This window comes from Henckelia pumila, chromosome 1 (assembly GCF_033568475.1).
Source record: "Henckelia pumila isolate YLH828 chromosome 1, ASM3356847v2, whole genome shotgun sequence".
NCBI classification, from domain to species: Eukaryota; Viridiplantae; Streptophyta; class Magnoliopsida; order Lamiales; family Gesneriaceae; genus Henckelia; species Henckelia pumila.
Genome location: NC_133120.1, coordinates 126,701,459 through 126,719,979, shown reverse-complemented (window position 1 = coordinate 126,719,979; position 18,521 = coordinate 126,701,459). Strand labels below are relative to the sequence as shown.

At 36.7% G+C, this 18,521-nt stretch overlaps 1 protein-coding gene across 1 annotated transcript; it reads left to right on the top strand.

Moving 5' to 3' along the window:
- Positions 1 to 12,853: 12,853 nt before the first annotated feature.
- Positions 12,854 to 13,204, top strand: LOC140873969 (uncharacterized). The gene has a single exon (XM_073277248.1). It carries the CDS (start codon positions 12,854 to 12,856, stop codon positions 13,202 to 13,204), a length of 351 nt encoding a protein of 116 aa, XP_073133349.1.
- The last annotated feature ends 5,317 nt before the right edge of the window (positions 13,205 to 18,521 follow it).

The following is an 18,521-nucleotide window of genomic DNA, read 5'->3' as shown; positions in this document are numbered from 1 at the left end:
ACATGGAGATGTTCGAAGCATGCAAATGGATATTCATAGGATGAATAATCGAACTACCCTATCCGGACTTTCCAAGTGGTTATCACTTATCGAGTGGATAAAGTCCGCGGTTTTGGTTGTACACCATTAGTCCTTACGACTTGAAACATCATGGAGACTCTATATGCTAGTGCTGTGCTTTGACTCGTTTACCGACTCTATGGGGGTCATCAGGTGTCGAGATTGGGTACAGTTACGACACATATAGGAGTCAATGCATTGTTGTCAAGGATTCACCACATACTTGCGAGTGTGGATATCCTATGCGATCTGAGGAGATATTAGTGTGACAAATCTCTGGCCAGAGTACTTGATGTGATTTAAGAAATGGTTTCTTAGTAGCACATGCGATGTCACTAATTTGATCTTCAAGATGTATTGCATAGTTATCGAATCTTGAGCGACTCTCGATATACCAATGGTTGTTGATTCGATCGGGATATAAGGATGAAGGGACCGTACTGTACGCTAACCAAAATTTACTGGTTCTTGTAGGCACTATCAGTGATACCTAGGGAATCATGGGGCGATGTTGCTAGGCGCTTTACCATGATTCGTTGGGCAAGTCGGAAAGTGTTGTTCCGAGTCACAAGGAGTTGTGAGCCCACGGCTAGCTGTATCCCTGAACCATTGAGGGTCACACAGTGTAATGGAGTTTTAATCCCCGTTGAGATAGTTAAATTTAAAGAGTTAAATTTAATGAACAAAGAAGTTGGACTTCTTAAATAAGAGTAAGGGAGTAGGATTTCCTAAAATGACATAGGGATGGACATTTTTGGAAACCACTGAATTCGGATTCAGGAAAATTTATTTTGACTTTAAAATGTGCAGAAATGGTTTCTGTGCACATTGGTGAAATTGGTTCATCAATCGGAGTCACGATGAATTTTATATTAATTTCTGAACGTGCGGGCTTTGCTAGTCGGGCCCTAACTTATGATTAATGGGCCCTAAGGTGTTAGTGGCCTGCATTATAAATAAGTTATTGCAGTACAGAAATTAGACACAACAGCTCATAATTTTTGAGACAGAAAATCGAAACCCTCCTCTCTCTCAAAAGTTTTCGGCCGTCCCCTCCCTGTTCTCTGCCCGAGAAATTTCGGTCTGTGATTTTGAATCGCAGTCAGGAATAACGAATCAGATTCGTTTAATCTCTTCGCAGAAAAACTTCTGATAGATTTTCTAGTGCAATCTATCAGAGGGATTTAAACCCCATTCGTGGACCTGATTGAAGGAGTTCATCAGTTCCTGGGAGATACAAGAAGCGCAGAGAAATCTGTGTGGTGTCCATTAATCTCGATTCGAGATTGAAGGTAAAATTTAATTAATTGTTATTTGAATTTTACACACACAATAATTTGATCGTTGAATGGTTGATACCCACACCATGGAATTGTTCCATGATAAAATTTTTAAACTTCCGCTGCACCGGGTATCAATCGTGATTGATCTGACCGCCAGTTTTTTCCAACAGCATCAGTGGAGACAACATAACCTCCTGATCCAGAAGGTAGAGCTAGAAAAGGTGCAATAGTAAGACGTCTACGCAGCTCGTGAAATGAATCTTCACAATCCGAGGACCATATGAAGGCAACATCTTTCCGTGTAAGCTGAGTTAAAGGCCTGACCAACTGTGCAAAATTCTCAATGAACCGACGGTAATATCCAGTTAGACCCAAGAAACTTCGAATCTCAGCTACCGTCGTCGGATGAGACCAGTTCAGCACTGCCTCTATCTTACTAGGATCAACAGATATTCCTTCACCAGAAATCACATGACCGAGAAACACAACCCAATCAAGCCAAAATTCACACTTGCTCAATTTCGCATACAACTGCTTATCTCGTAACGTCTGCAATACAATTCTCAAATGTTGTGCATGCTTATCCTTGTCATGAGAATAGACAAGAATATCATCAATGAAGACGATGAAGAATCTATCCAGATATTCTCGAAATACCTGATTCATCAGATTCATAAAGACTGCCGGTACATTCGTCAAATCGAATGGCATCACCAAAAATTCATAATGCACGTATCTGGTCCTGAAAGCAGTCGTAAAAATATCTGAGTCTCGTACCCGCATCTGGTGGTATCCCGATCTCAGATCTATCTTCAAATAGACAGAAGTACCCTGTAATTGATCGAACAAATCATCAATCCTCGGCAAAGGATACTTATTCTTGATGGTGACATGATTCAACTGCCTGTAATCAATACACAATCGCATCGATCCATCCTTCTTCTTAACAAATAACACAGGTGCTCCACACGGAGAAACACTCGGACAAATATATCCCTTATCAAGCAGATCCTGCAACTGCTGTTTCAATTCCCTAATATCTGAAGGCGCCAGACGATAAGGTGCTCGGGATATAGGCGTAGTTCCTGGTACTAAATCAATACCAAATTCAACCTCACGAACCGGAGGAAAACCAGTAATCTAATCAGGGAATACATCAGAAAACTCGCTAACAACCGGTAACTGATCAATACCCGGACTACTCGTGGACATATCAATTGCATAAATGAGATAGCCCTCCCCACCTGACTCTAAGACATGACATGCCTTCAAAACCGATACAAGTGGCATCGGAGGTCGTGCACCCTCACCATAAAAGTACAAGCTATCACCCACATCCGGATGAAACTGTACCAGACGCTGATAACAATCCACAGTAGCGTGATACAAAGTCAACATATCTATTCCTAAGATACAGTCAAAATCTGCCATCGCTAAAATCATCAAATTAGCCGATATCACATAACCCTCAAACTCTAGAAGGCAACCCATCACTAGATGCTTAGTTACTACCTCCTGCTCCAGCGAAGTAGATACAACTAAATCCAGGTCTAATGAGACATAAGGTAATCTATGTCTCTTAACAAAGCGACTAGAGATAAAGGAATGCGATACTCCAGTATCAATTAAAACAAGTGCAGGAATACCGCATAACAAAAAGGTACCTGCCAACATGCGATCGCTTTCCACAGTAGCCTTCTCCTGAGATAGAGCAAATACCTGCCCTTGAGTCTTTGGACGGTAACCAGAGGAACTCTGTGGTGCTGGCTGCTGACGTGGAAAAGTAAAAGCCTGAGATCCAACATGTGACCCCGATCCACTAGCAGAACCCATACGCTGAGGACAATCTCTCCGCAGATGTCCCTACTCACCACAAATATAACAAGCACAAGTAGCCTTCCGACATGAAGCTGCAGAATGCTTCCCACCACAGTGACTGAAAAACTCCTTATTTTTCTTCTTTTTCTTCTTCTTCTTCCCAAAATGGAACGTACCTCATGAACCACGAGAATCAGACGAAGTAGTAGTAGAAGAAGACATATGTCCAGATTGCACAACAGATTGAGCCCTAGGCCCAAGAGATCCACTAGGCTGTTCTGGCATCATCAACAGTGCCCGCATATTGCTGTTCTCCACTTAACGGCAACGGTTCACCAAAATCTCATAAGATGTCGGATCATCACAGATAAAAACTTGTGAGTAGATATCTTGATTCAAGCCTTGCAGAAAGATATCATACTTTGACGCATCACTGTCACTTATATGAGGACTGAAAGGTAGAAGATCAAGAAATCGTAGCTGATATTGATCAATAGTCATTGATCCTTGCCTCAGATTCAGCAACTCCATCGATCGTGCTTGACGAACTGCTGGAGGAAAAAATAATTTCTGAAACTGCTGATAAAAATCCCCCCAAGTCACTTGTCCTCTCTCTGTACGTGCCTGAGTAGCTTTGGCATCCCACCATAAGCATGCTCGATCCTCTAGAACAAATTCTAGAACATCCAATTTCTGCTCTTCAGTGCAATCGAAAGCTCAAAAAGCACTCTCGAGTTTGGACATCCAACTTCTTGCTTGTTCAGGATTTTCGCCACCCAATAAAGGCTTCGGTCCTACTTGCATAAATTTATTGATAGTGTAGCGACGTCTACCCTCATGAGGACGATGCCGATCATCATGATGGCGATGGTGACGATGATGATGAGCACCTTCCTGGCCAACACTACCATAACTCTCATCACCTCTCCCGGCCATATCCTGAAAAATTTGCACATTTAAAAATCTCAAATGCGCAATAATTACTCAATACTAGACTAAATCCCAAGTACTAATTCCCAAAATCTATGCATGCTCTGATACCAAAAATGTAGTGACCCTGCAATGAATCACCTACTAACTGGGAACTAATAGCATGCATTAAACTTAATAAGGCAAGAATGCTTAACAGAGTAAAACGTGCGGAAACACAATCCATAATTTGCATATCAGCTTAGTAAAATATATCCAGACATAATAATGTAGTGATACAACCATATCTAACAGGTTAAAAGTAAACATTATACAGCTATATCAAATCCTGCTGTATAAATAACTTCTCAAGGCTCCTGCTCCCTAGTCCTGCCTCGAACTACCAGCTCCGTCCATCCTGCAACCTGTCCTGTGGAATAGGATGTCCAAGATAACAACTAGGATGTGAGCGCTAACGCCCAGTACATAAACATGAGTAAACATATGTATATAATGCATGCAACTTGATGACTGGTGAAGGGTCATCTGAAAAGTCATGCTCAGTACTGGCACCACATGAGTGCTGCCACCGTGCGGAGCAACCTCTAGGTGCAACCACACTCTTCTAGTACACCAGAGAAGTCAGACATACATGTCCCCGCCGTCGCGGTACTCTCAGTGACAGACTATCGAGTATAGAGCTGAGCGGCTCTATAATCAGGTATAACAAGGTATATGCTCAATGTGTATGTGCACATGATATATGAATATAAAAAACGGTAAAACATACATCATGTCATATAATAATGCCAAATAAATGCAACATATAAACATGTATACTCGCTGACAATCTCAGTGAATGTGTACGTACCTCTAGGCTAGTTCAAGTCTTAGTAGGATCCTGGGTTCCACGCCTATATTCAAAAGTACACCGTATCACTACACAAGTTTTATAAGCCTTAAATAAGCTAATAAGTACTCCCAAAATTTAAATAGATTCCCGGACCATACCTTCGTCCGTAGAAGCCCTTTGAAGTCGTTAGTCACGGATGACTATAACCACACCTTGGTTATTCCAGAACCTTACTATAAACCGATAGGGCCCTCAAGTGTATACCTCATACTATATAACTGAAGAAGGAAAATCAGAATTCGTAATTCAAAATGAATCCGAATGAGCCCTATTTATAGAAAAATTTCCGGTCAAGTTCGGACCCTCCGAACTCAGGTTCGGATCGTCAGATCCAGCTTACTACCTGCATGCGAGACACGTTGAGTTCTGACCGTCCGATCGCCACTTCGGGCCGTCCGTAGTGTTCTAAATCCGAAACTTGTCAAAATCCATGGCTGAGTAATCCTGCCTACTTGGCACAAGGGAGTTCGGGCCGTCTGATCCTGGTTCGGACCGTCCGAACATTCCTTAACTCCGAAGTCAACATGCCCTTCTTCGGAGCCCCCGGTTGCTGAGTTCGGATCGTCTGAAATCCTCTTTGGACCGTCCGAACTGGCCAAAACTTTGGAAACTCAATTCTTAATTCTGAAGTCCTATTAAGCCTTGGAATTGGTTAAATACTAACCCTTAATCATATTTAACATATTATTATCTTAAAATGGGTTCTGGGTTACTACAGGTTTAGTAGTTAAAATTTGGATTCTCATTCAATTGGGCTTCGTAGATAACTATGAAATAACAATGTTCTAAAAAGCGTTAGGCGGTAGGCGACGGTGACCCACCACCTAGGCGACTGTCTAGGCCCCGTTCTAAAAAGCGTTAGGCTGACGGCGACCCACTGCCTAGCGTCTAGCCGCCTAGACAGTTTTTTTTAAACATAAATAATAAATAACTTGGGATATTCATGAGTTTTACTATAAAATATAATTTTATGTCTTTTTTTTAAAATTTTTGTACGAAACTCTTATAAAATTTTAATAATAACAACAACAACAACAACAACAACAACAATATAAATATTAATATATATCAAGTCTTCATATATAATATGAGATTTAATATTTTGTTTGACTTTCTTTTCTGCGCTTCTTTCTTTACTTCTGTGTTTGTTTCTCGCGTCGCGTATCTCTCTTTTTGTTTTTGATATTTAAATTTTTTAAATAAAAAATAGTAACCGCCTAGACGAATTTCGGCCAGCCTAGGCGGCGTTGTTTCTCACGTCGCATTTTTCTCTTTTAGTTTTAGATTTTTAAATTTTTTTAAATAAAAAATAGTAACCGCCTAGGTAGATTTCTGCCCGCCTAGGCGACTTGGGAGCCGCCTAAGCTGAAGATTAGGCGGGCAACGCTTAGATACATAGTCTAGCAAGAAAGGGAAGCGGTGGGCAACCGCCTACAGCCTAGGCGGGCCTAAGCGCCGCCTTTTAGAACACTAAATAATGAGTAAATCTTCTTGGCTCAATGAATAGCTAAGCTTAGTGGTGTTCATCAAATGGTTAAAATCAAAAAAATTGATCGGGTTGTAAATTTTGAATTTTATGGTTTGGTTCAATTGGTTTTTTGGGTTGGTTACAGTCTTGGATTTGACAATTTCGCTTTTTTGATTCGGTGTTCGATTTTCAAAATTAAAAACCTTAAAAACTGAACCGACTGTATTATATTATATATAATAAATAATCAAATAGTCAATAAATTATCTTTAATTAGCAAGGAGTTTCAGTAAGCCATGTGGTATTGTTTTGGAAACATAAGAAAGAGAGTCGTATAAGGATTACGTCACGGTCAAACTACCATAAAACAATTTATTATGCATGTTATATTTCTGTTCAAACTCATTACTTTGAGAGCAGCCGAAATTAGCCTTGATAAGTAACAAATGGTATCGGAGCGTATTTATTCATAATTTAGAAACTCATCTGTGTTAGGATCAAGCGTTTACTACTAGGTCAAAAGTCATAATTATTAGTCAAGATGCAACTTTAGATCTTATAATTGTGGCAGCATAGATGGGTCGGGTTGTTAAACCCATGAGTCCAGGGAGGGGAGTGTCTTACTGCTGTCTGCTGGTGCTGTCTCATGATATCCCTTCGAGATTAGTCTTATCTTTTCCCAACCATTGACCTTATTCCCAGCACAAACAATAATACCTATTAAGATCTGATGTCCCTTTTTTGACGGCCCACCTAGCCAACTAGATCAAACAGTGCAATGTCAACAGCTCGACGCACTAGAGCTTCCCAAAAGGTCACCCACCCTAGTTTTACTCTCACACATGCAATCCAACAATCTGCATCGTAAGAAGTGGTATCAAAGTGGTTTTATTTTGATTTCTCAACACTAATATTGAAAATGGCTTTCCAATGCATTCTAAAGTGGAATTTGATGATTGTAAGATCAGAATACAATCACATATTTTTCATAGGACGATGGTATGCGGTATGTGATCACTAAGTGATCAATCAAGACTATGAAGTTAAACACAACAATTGCCATTACAGATGGTGTACCATAGATGATTGAAAAGCTCAAAGATGAATTGACTACCGATGACGAGAAGAAAACAAATTTAGATAATGCAACAAATGATATATTCTATAGACCTTGGAATACTTTGATGAAATATTCAACAACGTAGTGATTGAAGTGATTGCTCATGAGAAAGATTAAACTGACAGAGAACTAACTAGATCTCAAAGTCATGGGAGCTCTCCCGATATAATGAGATGTAAATATCATAGTTATGAGAGATCCAATGATATCAACAAACTAAAATTACATGATTTTTTTGCCAACATAAAATCTTAGGAATTTGAATTGAAACAAGATCGAAAGGTGAATCAAGTTCCAACAAAGTGACTAAAGTAGTGTTTGGGAGAGCTTCTAGGAAACATTTCTCAGCTTCTCCTTCATAAAATTTTAGAATTTTGAGAAATTTTGTGAATAAAATAGTTGAAAAGTGCTTCCTAGAAGCTCTCCCAAACACTATCTAAGACTTGAGCAACAATAACGGCTGAACCAATATCAGTTGAAAGGATTGCTAAACAATTAAGTAATAATGATGCTATGCCACTGTGTATTCAAGTGCGGAGGCACATATCATGCCACTCGGGCTTTAGCCCGGGTGGCCCATTTTAATTTTTTTTAATGTGTTATATGTATATTTTTAAAAATAATTTTGTTTGTTATTTTTGGACAAATGTTATATTAGCCAAGGTAGTCAAATTAAAAAATTAAATAGCTCACATGTAGTTCAATTAAAAAAATAAAGTAGCCCATATGTCTTAAAATTAGGCTTTTATGTCCTTGTTTTCTTGATTAGATTTAATTCAATTTAACTTTCATCTCTATCAATTTCCGTCTTTTAATAATATTTTCACTTTTATAAAGTAGATTTCTTCTTGCCCTTTTTATTTTTTTTATGCTTTATGATATTGCTTATTTTAAAAGTAACTGCATTGCATAAAAAGATTTTTTTAGAATTGCAATTTTTGATTTCATAAAAAAAATTAATTGTGTGTTCTGTTCAAGTTTCTATTTATAATAGATTATGCATCGCGCTGATAGTTTGTTGCTGATATGATGTCATATTGAAAACAAATTTGGATTGTGATATCAGTCAAATATTTTTAAATCTTACGTACGATTTCATAAAAAATTATTGAAGATCTTATTAATGAAAAGTTTTTTAATACTAAAATGAACAAGTATTTTATTCATCGTTTTAATTCTTATGCATTATTTTTTGTTTCTTGTTAAAAAATTTAGCCCGGATGGATTTTGGATCCTGACTCCTCCATTGTGTGTATTAAGAAGTTTGGGAATTTTTCGAGGATAAACGAAGAAAACTTTCGAAGTTCAAGCCGATGAAATCATGACTATAAGAAAGAATCACCATACGATGACCATATGTTTCAATTGCTGAGAAACTGGTTCAATATAGACCAAATGTTCTCTGCTTTTCCAAAATTTATAGTTGGTAACAATGATATAACTACAATATTTGAAACCTACAACAACCCTATATATATATATATATATATATATATATATCATGCACCCTAAGGTGCGGGAAATCCACGTGCATCCGTGCCCAAAACAACTTCGATTTCTTTGAAATTTTTACGGTAGGGTTGTTTTAAAAAGCGAATCCAACTGCAATTTCCGGCTATTTTTAAATTTTTGACCACCGAGATTGAAATTTGTATCATATGATACATCATTAAATTCGCATTTTTTAGACGATCCTACCGTGAAAATTTTAAGGCAATCGGAGTTATTTTGGACATGGATGCACGTGGATCTCCCGCACCCTATGGTGCATGTGATCAAAACTGATATAATGGTTTATGGCCAGTGGGAATAAAAAAAAGTTCTGATTTAAAAATATAATATTGAAATTGAAATTTTTTACTTCGTTGTTATTAACCATAGTCATCGTAAGATCCTTGAATAAGATTTTGTGTGAGAGGAATCTATTTGATGTGATGCACTACTTAAATTAAAATTTTGATGAAGAAAAAAATTACTTGCGAGACTAAACACAAAATCTTGTTACTACAAAATTTTCAATTATTTTGTATGCACTTACTGTCTAACTTTCCAAGATAATAATTATTTATTTAAAATAAACATATTTTTAAACAATAATTTTATTTAAATTTAATTTGATTGGAGGTGTACTTTTCAAGGGGTATTAGAAATACTAGTTTCTTTTGTTTTTAATAATGTATAAATAATTTTTATATAAAAAAGCATTGTTTCAAAAACTATGTAAAATTGATTCACACATTTTAAAATTTATTAATAATTAAATTTTAGAAATACTAGTTTCTTTTGTTTTTAATAATATATAAAGAATTTTTATATATAAAAAAAGCATTGTTTCAAAAACTATGTAAAATTGATTCACATCAAAATTTTGGCTCCATGCTTACAAAAGGACAAGTAAAAGTTAATTATTAATAAATTTAAAAATGGAATTTTTAATTTATACTACATTAATGCGGAATTTAATTAAAGCATTTGAGATCATCAAGATTTTGTGTATATTTTGTTGTCTGCTGCTAAAGGTATTGTGAATACGATGACTCCAAACTTGAAAGAAAAATACAAAAACGTAGTCTAATCAAATAGTCTAATATGTATCCTTTTCGATCGATCGCTAGACAAAATAAATTGGAAATGTCTCGTATATACTTTAAATTTAAGAAAATATATCTTGTGAGACAATAAAACAGATCTATATCCGTGAGACTGATCTACTAGATTTATATATGCAACGAAAAATAATATTTTTTATGAGATGAGTGTTGGGTCGATCAATCTAAGGATGTAATTATTGATTTTATGCTTCAGTAATTTCAATTAAATTAAGAGTGCAATCATGTTCTTTTAGTGGAGTAGAATAAGATTAATAAATTATCTTGATTAATCATGAGTTGATTAGATCAAATTAATTTATTGGAGCTTATTTTAATTGGGTCCGATCAGGTCCCTTTGGTGGCTCAAATATAAACTCAAATAAATTATATGAGTTATAATTTATGGAACTCGTAGGAATAAATTAATATGATTATAGTATCTTTATCTATGGAAAGTTTGAATTAAAACTTTACCGATACGATAAGATTTGATACGATTGATAATCTTTTAATTTATGAAAAAGAGATAATTTCATTTTTGAATTTATCTTATCTTTCTAGACTACTTGATAAAAACGTAGTCTGACAGAAAGTTGTTACCACGTACAATTTTCCTACGATTGAGTTTGAGAGAACACCGGAGAAGGCCTGGAGGTTTGAAGCGTTGAGTTGCAGTTCTGTTGCAGACAAGACAACGTAAAGCACGCTTCAAGGGTAATCTCAATTCCTTTGTGTGTAAATTAATTAATTCGTGTTTAATACGTGAAGCAATCATGATCCTGTTTTATGAGATTATTGGAATCACATAAAATTAATTTTTGTGATTCGATTTTTTCAGTCTTGGCTAACATATGGTATCAGAGCCACGGGTTTTGATAGTGTTTTGCGTATTTCGAATTAATTAATTTTGTATGCATGTTTTAGTTTAAAGCGGTGTTAGATTTATGTGATTATGGTTTGGTTGAATGAATATTTTTTTTTGAACAATTTATGGCCCTAGATTTTGGTGAAATTGTATTTCGTAATTATCGAGTCTGTAACCAAGGGGGTGGATTACGACTCCATGTTTCCCCTTGTTTGTTTATTTTATTGCAATTTTTATTGTAATTTTTCAGATTGGAGCTCTCTGAAATTTTTTGGATCAATCGGAGGGGCAATCTGCAATTTTCGTCCAATGCAACTAGGGACCAGAGTGCATCTTCTTCAACAGTTCGAGGGCCTCTTCTGTAATTTTCGAAATCACCATGGAAGCTCCAGATGTGATCGGAGAAGCAAGCCAAACCGTTTCAAAGCCTAGGGAAACCTTCCTAGATGTCACGCGGCTTTTCTAATGCGTTGAAAAACCAGATCGCAGGCGGGAGGAGAAGGCACGATCGTGGTTGTGCTGGATGGGGAAAATCGCGACCGGTTGCTTCGAATTCGAAGCAATAGAGAAGTCACGATGGTTTCTCCGTGTGTGGCGCAGCAACGAGCTAGGTGTTGTTCACAACCATTTCCGGCGAATTTCACAGGCGGCGGCAGCAGTTCGGTGGACATGGCGGCGGCGTGGCTAGGGCAAAAGAGAGATCCGGGTTATGGGTCGCGGGTTTGGTCCATGGATTTTCGGGTCGTGGACCATGAACCGAGTCGTGATTCATGGGTTTTCTGTTGGCCTTGGGTCATTTCCTTGAGTCAAATAAAGACTGGGCTGGACACAAATATTTAAATTAAAGGATTGGGCCAGTTTGTGGTTCAATTAATTTATTTGTATTTTTGTGTTTAGGATGGGCCATAAATTTGTTCTTGTTTAATTATTGCTTATTGCTTTAATTATTATGTGCATTATATGTCATTCATGTATCATGCCATGTAGATTGCATAAACACCGCTTTAGGTACTACATTGCCATGCATAAAAATAAGATTTTATTTATTTTCTATTTTTATATATAGAAAATAAATTTTTGATTAATAATTGAACTATTTTATGAGTTAAAATAGTTAGGATATTATTAATCGGACAAAACTCAAAATTTTATTTATTTTCTATTTTTATATATAGAAAATAAATTTTTGATTAATAATTGAACTATTTTATGAGTTAAAATAGTTAGGATATTATTAATCGGATAAAACCAAAATTATTTTTCAAAAAATATTAAGTGTGAGGGGTGTATTTTATATGAGCCCATGGTCTCCCTTATTAGTCCATTAGTAAGAATTTGTGTATGCCTCGTGCCAATTTTCATTGGTCTCCCTATAGGAGGGCTGCACTGTTTCGGTTACTTGATTGGACCCGACATGGTGATAATTTTTTTAAAGTAAAATTAATTTTGATCACCCTATAGGTGACATAATTAATTAAGTACTTGAAAAATAATCAATATAAGGGTATACACTTAAGTCAATGACATTGTGAGATATTCCTATAGAATAGTCAAACAATGTATTTTTGATGGCCAAAGATCAAGCAATACAAAATTAATATTGCATGAGATGCTAGATATATTGAATTTAGTGGGAGGGTCCCAGCCTAGCTATAAATCGTGTTTACTTTTCCTAAAGAAGAGTATAATTTGATTTTGGAGTTTTAGGTCATTGCTGTGTTGTAGTAGTTTTTGGGTCTACTAATGCATTTTTTTTTCCATGCATAACACATGTCATTTTATTTATTGTATGTGTTGCTCATTTCATTTATTTTAATTTCAGAAAAATGTCTTCAAACTCACTGTCACTGTCCATGCTTTTAACAAACAACCAACTAGTTGGGGAAAATTACATTGATTGGAAACGCAATTTGATAATTGTCTTAACTGCGGAGAAACATAAATATGTTCTTACTGAACAATGTCCCTCGATGCCTACGGCGGAGTCCACTACTGCACAAATGCAGGCTTATGATAAGTGGGTCCGTTCTGATGAGATGGCTCGTTGCTACATTTTGGGATCCATCTCAAATGTGTTGCAACAAAAACATCAGAATATGGAAACCGCGGTAAAAATCATGGAAAGCCTTCAGGAAATGTTTGAGCATCAAGGACGCCAGGCACGTCCCAGCCATTAGGAGCATTATGAACATGCGCATGAAACCTGGGATGCCCGTGAGAGATCATATGCTTGCATTGATCGGTCAATTCAATGTGGCTGAGGTTTTAGGGGCTGAAATCAAATCAGAGACTTAGGTTGACATGGCACTTGAGACTCTCCCTAAGATGTTCTCACAATTCAAGGTTAGCTATAATATGAACAAGCTAAACATGTCCCTGACTGAGTTGATGAAGGAACTCCAAAATGCTGAAAGTGTTCTTAAAACTGAAAGTGGTGATGCACTTGCTGTTGCTTCTGTTGGACCATCCTATTCCAAACCGAAAGGTAAATTTGGAAATAATAAGAGGAAGAAGCCCAACAAGAAGGGTCCACAGCAAAAAGCAAAGAAAGTCAAAATAGATGGCAAACCCAAAGGAAAATGTTTCCATTGTGGAGAGAAGGGTCATTGGAAGAGGAACTGCCAAGGATACCTAGCTTCCAAAAAGCAAGGAGGTGGTGAGTTATCATTTATTGAGTCTTGTTTAGTGGTTGATTCTACTGATACTTGGATTGTAGATTCTGGAGCCACTAATCATATATGCAATTCATTGCAGAGGTTCCAAGTAACCAAGGAGCTCAATGAAGGGGAACATACTCTTAGAGTTGGCACAGGAGCTGTGGTATCTGCAAGAGCTGTTGGAGTCGTTTATCTTTATTTTCAGAATAATAAACATTTGGTTTTGAGAAATTGTTATTATGTTCCTAACATTACTAGAAATTTGATTTCTGTTGCTTTATTGTTTAGACAAGGATATTTTGTCCATTTTTCACAAATGGTGGTTGATATTTCCTTGAATAAAGCTCCTATATGCAAAGGACATTTGAATAATGATTTGTATGTCTTAAAACCGTTGAAAGCTCTTTGTATCACACGCAATCCAACAAAAGAATAAAATTATCTCCCACTAATGAAACTTATTTGTGGCATTTGAGGCTTGGTCATATCAACCTTAATAGGATTCAAAAGTTGGTAAAGGATGGTCCTTTAAGTGATTTAAAGGTGGAATCCTTGCCTGTATGCGAATCTTGTTTGGAGGGTAAAATGACTAAGAGGTCCTTTAAATCTAAAGGACATAGAGCCAATGAAGTTTTGGAATTAGTGAACACTGATGTATGTGGACCAATTAGTGTTCAAGCTAGAGGCGGATTTCAGTACTTCATCACCTTCACTGATGACTACTCTAGATACGGTTATGTTTACCTAATGTCCCACAAATCTGAAGCTTTTGAAAAGTTCAAAGAATTCAGAAATGAAGTGGAAAAACAATTAGGTAAGAGCATAAAAACACTTCGATCAGATCGAGGTGGTGAGTATCTATCCAGTGGCTTTAGAGCATACTTATCAGATAATGGGATTTTATCCCAATTGAGCGCACCATATACTCCTCAACAAAATGGTGTCTCGGAAAGGAGAAATAGGACTTTGTTGGACATGGTTAGATCCATGTTAGGTTTCTCTATGCTCAGTACATCTTTTTGGGGATATGCTATTCAAACTGCAATATACTTATTGAACATGGTTCCTTCTAAGTCTGTCTCTAAGACACCCCTAGAAATGTGGAATGGGCGTATACCCAATCTAAGACATATTCGGATATGGGGATGTCCTGCGTATGTGCTCAAGAGAAAGATGGATAAAATGGAATCTAGATCAGAAGCATGTGTGTTTGTTGGATATCCCAAGGGAACGAGAGGATACTACTTCTATAGTACTCAGGATAAGAAGGTATTTGTGAGCACAAATGCAACCTTCTTAGAGGACAAATACATAGAAGATCGTGAATCAAAGAGTAAGGTTCTTTTGGAAGAGATTATTGAAACATCATCTACTCCAGAGATCCGCACTGAACCTACTCAGTTTGATTTCACATCTATACCACCATTAATCACTGTTTTTAGAACAACTGATATGGTGGAAGATAGTGTTCCTATTGTTCATTCACCTCACCGTACCGAAATGGAGAATGAGGCACATGGTGAAGAAGACAATTCAAGGAACCAACAATCGAATCCAATCAACCAAGAACCTCCACAACTTAGACGTAGTGGGAGGGTCATCCGACAACCTTCTAGATACTTGCTCTATGGAGAGTCCTTATAGGCATTCTCTATTGAACAAGAGGAGGATCCCATTACGTACAAAGAAGCTATGGAGGATATAGACGCTGACCAATGGAGGAGTGCTATGGACTCAGAAATGCGATCCATGTACACTAACTCTGTCTGGGATCTTGTAGATATGCCTGAAGGGGTAAAACCTATTGGGTGTAAGTGGGTCTACAAGAGAAAGAGAGAAATAGATGGAAAAGTAGAAACCTTTAAGGCTAGATTAGTAGCTAAAGGTTTTAGCCAACGAGAAGGAATCGATTATGAAGAAACCTTCTCACCTGTGGCTATGGTAAAGTCTATTCGGATTCTCTTATCCATTGCAGCTCATTTTGACTATGAGGTGTGGCAAATGGACGTCAAGACAGCATTTCTAAATGGAAATCTTGAGGAAAGCATTTATATGATGCAACCAGATGGTTTTATCCAAAACGGTCAAGAGCATAAAGTATGCAAACTTAAAAGGTCTATTTATGGACTTAAGCAAGCGTCTAGATCTTGGAATATCAGATTTGATCAAACTGTGAAGGATTATGGTTTCGATCAAAATCTTGATGAGCCTTGTGTCTATAAGAAAGTTTTAGATGACAAGGTGATTTTTCTCGTGTTATATGTGGATGACATCCTACTAATTGGAAATGATGTGGGGGTGATGACATCTGCTAAGAGATGGTTGGCTCAACATTTTGATATGAAAGACTTGGGAGAAGCAAATTTTGTTCTAGGTATCCAGATCCTTCGGGATAGGAAGAACAGACGGATTGCCTTATCTCAAGCTTCATACATTGATAAAATATTGGTGAGATATGCAATGGAAAATTCCAAGAAAGGTCAAACACCTTTTAGACATGAAATTCACTTGTCCAAGGACCACAATCCTAAGACTCAAAGTGAAATAGAATACATGAAAAGAGTTCCATATGCTTCGGCTGTAGGAAGTCTTATGTATGCTATGCTATGCACTCGACCAGATATTTGTTATGCTGTTGGGATTGTTAGTAGATATCAGTCAAACCCAGGACCAGAGCATTGGACTGCTGTAAAGCATATTCTCAAGTATCTTCGTCGAACTAGAGGGAATATGCTTGTTTATACAGCTTCTGAGTTGGCACCTGTGGGATATACTGATTCTGACTTTCAAGCTGACAGAGACTCTCGTAAGTCTACATCAGGATCTGTGTTCACATTGGGTGGTGGTGCCGTTATTTGGAGGAGTATCAAGCAATCTTGCATTGCTGATTCCACTATGGAAGCGGAGTATGTGGCGGCTTGTGAAGCAGCAAAAGAAGCCATTTGGCTGAAAAAGTTTTTGCTCAGCCTCGAGGTTGTTCCTTCTGCATCAAATGCCATTACTTTATACTGTGATAACAGTGGTGCAGTGGCAAATGCAAAAGAACCCAGAAACCATCAACGTGGAAAACACATTGAACGAAAGTATCACTTAGTGAGAGATATCGTTCAACGAGGGGATGTGACAATGTGCAAGATAGCATCTGCTGAAAATCTTGCTGATCCGTTTACTAAAAGCTTACCTGCTAGAGCTTTTGAGGAACATATTCGAAATATGGGAGTGTTGGACATGTCTCATTTACTCTAGGGCAAGTGGGAGAAGAATGTTTAACAGTATTTGCCCATCGAGTAATTTCTCATGTATTATGACATTTTGAAATTATAATAATGTTTTATTTATTTATTCTTAAATAAATTGTTTTGAGCAATGCATATGTCCATTGAATTGTTGTATTATTATAAATTGAGTGTTTATGTTGTTAAACACAGAAAGATTCAATTTATAATTCAATTCATATTTTTAATGTCCACGATCGGAAAATAAATAGGGACAAATTATTTTGACAAGATCGTTTCAATTTTATTGAAGTCTATCTTTGGCTTGGTAATAAAATTGGAAATACATTTTGATGTATTGGACTGGACCACGTGAGATTTGAATTTGAATTGACCATACTAATTCAAATCCACTAGGTTATCGTACATAGAACCTTAATCCTGAGCGGGTAATGAACTTTGATTACTAACTTGAAGTTCTTTGAGACATCAATGAGTGAGATCAGACCATTGATCAATATCTCGATGTTTTGGGAACCAAAGTGAAATAACAAAGAACATATATTCGCAAGATGGAATCCGTCACCTACATGATCATGAACTCACGAGTTCTTCTAAAAGACAGTAAAATCTGAGCTCAGTAATTCAATAATATTTGTTGAATTAATTATGTGATGCGATCACATGTGACTGTCAAATAGAAGATGAGGGTGAGTGGTTATGAATATCTAATATAGGCAACATGGTCATGGTATCCTATTTTAGATGTTTTAGTTGATCGACGGGGGTGATATGTTGGGTCGATCAATCTAAGGATGTAATTATTGATTTTATGCTTCAGTAATTTCAATTAAATTAAGAGTGCAATCTTGTTCTTTTAGTGGAGTAGAATAAGATTAATAAATTATCTTGATTAATCATGAGTTGATTAGATCAAATTAATTTATTGGAGCTTATTTTAATTGGGTCCGATCAGGTCCCTTTGGTGGCTCAAATATAAACTCAAATAAATTATATGAGTTATAATTTATGGAACTCGTAGGAATAAATTAATATGATTATAGTATCTTTATCTATGGAAAGTTTGAATTAAAACTTTACCGATACGATAAGATTTGATACGATTGATAATCTTTTAATTTATGAAAAAGAGATAATTTCATTCTTGAATTTATCTTATCTTTCTAGACTACTTGATAAAAACGTAGTCTGACAGAAAGTTGTTACCACGTACAATTTTCCTACGATTGAGTTTGAGAGAACACCGGAGAAGGCCTGGAGGTTTGAAGCGTTGAGTTGCAGTTCTAATGCAGACAAGACAACGTAAAGCACGCTTCAAGGATAATCTCAATTCCTTTGTGTGTAAATTAATTAATTCGTGTTTAATACGTGAAGCAATCATGATCCTGTTTTATGAGATTATTGGAATCACATAAAATTAATTTTTGTGATTCGATTTTCTCAGTCTTGGCTAACAATGAGTTGGGTTGAGCCAAAGATTCGTATCACATAATTGTTTTTTACGACGGTTTCATAGAAATTTTTGTGTAAATTTCATTACATTTATGAGTAGACCCGACCATGAGTTTATAATCGATGATTCCGATTCCAATGAAATATAG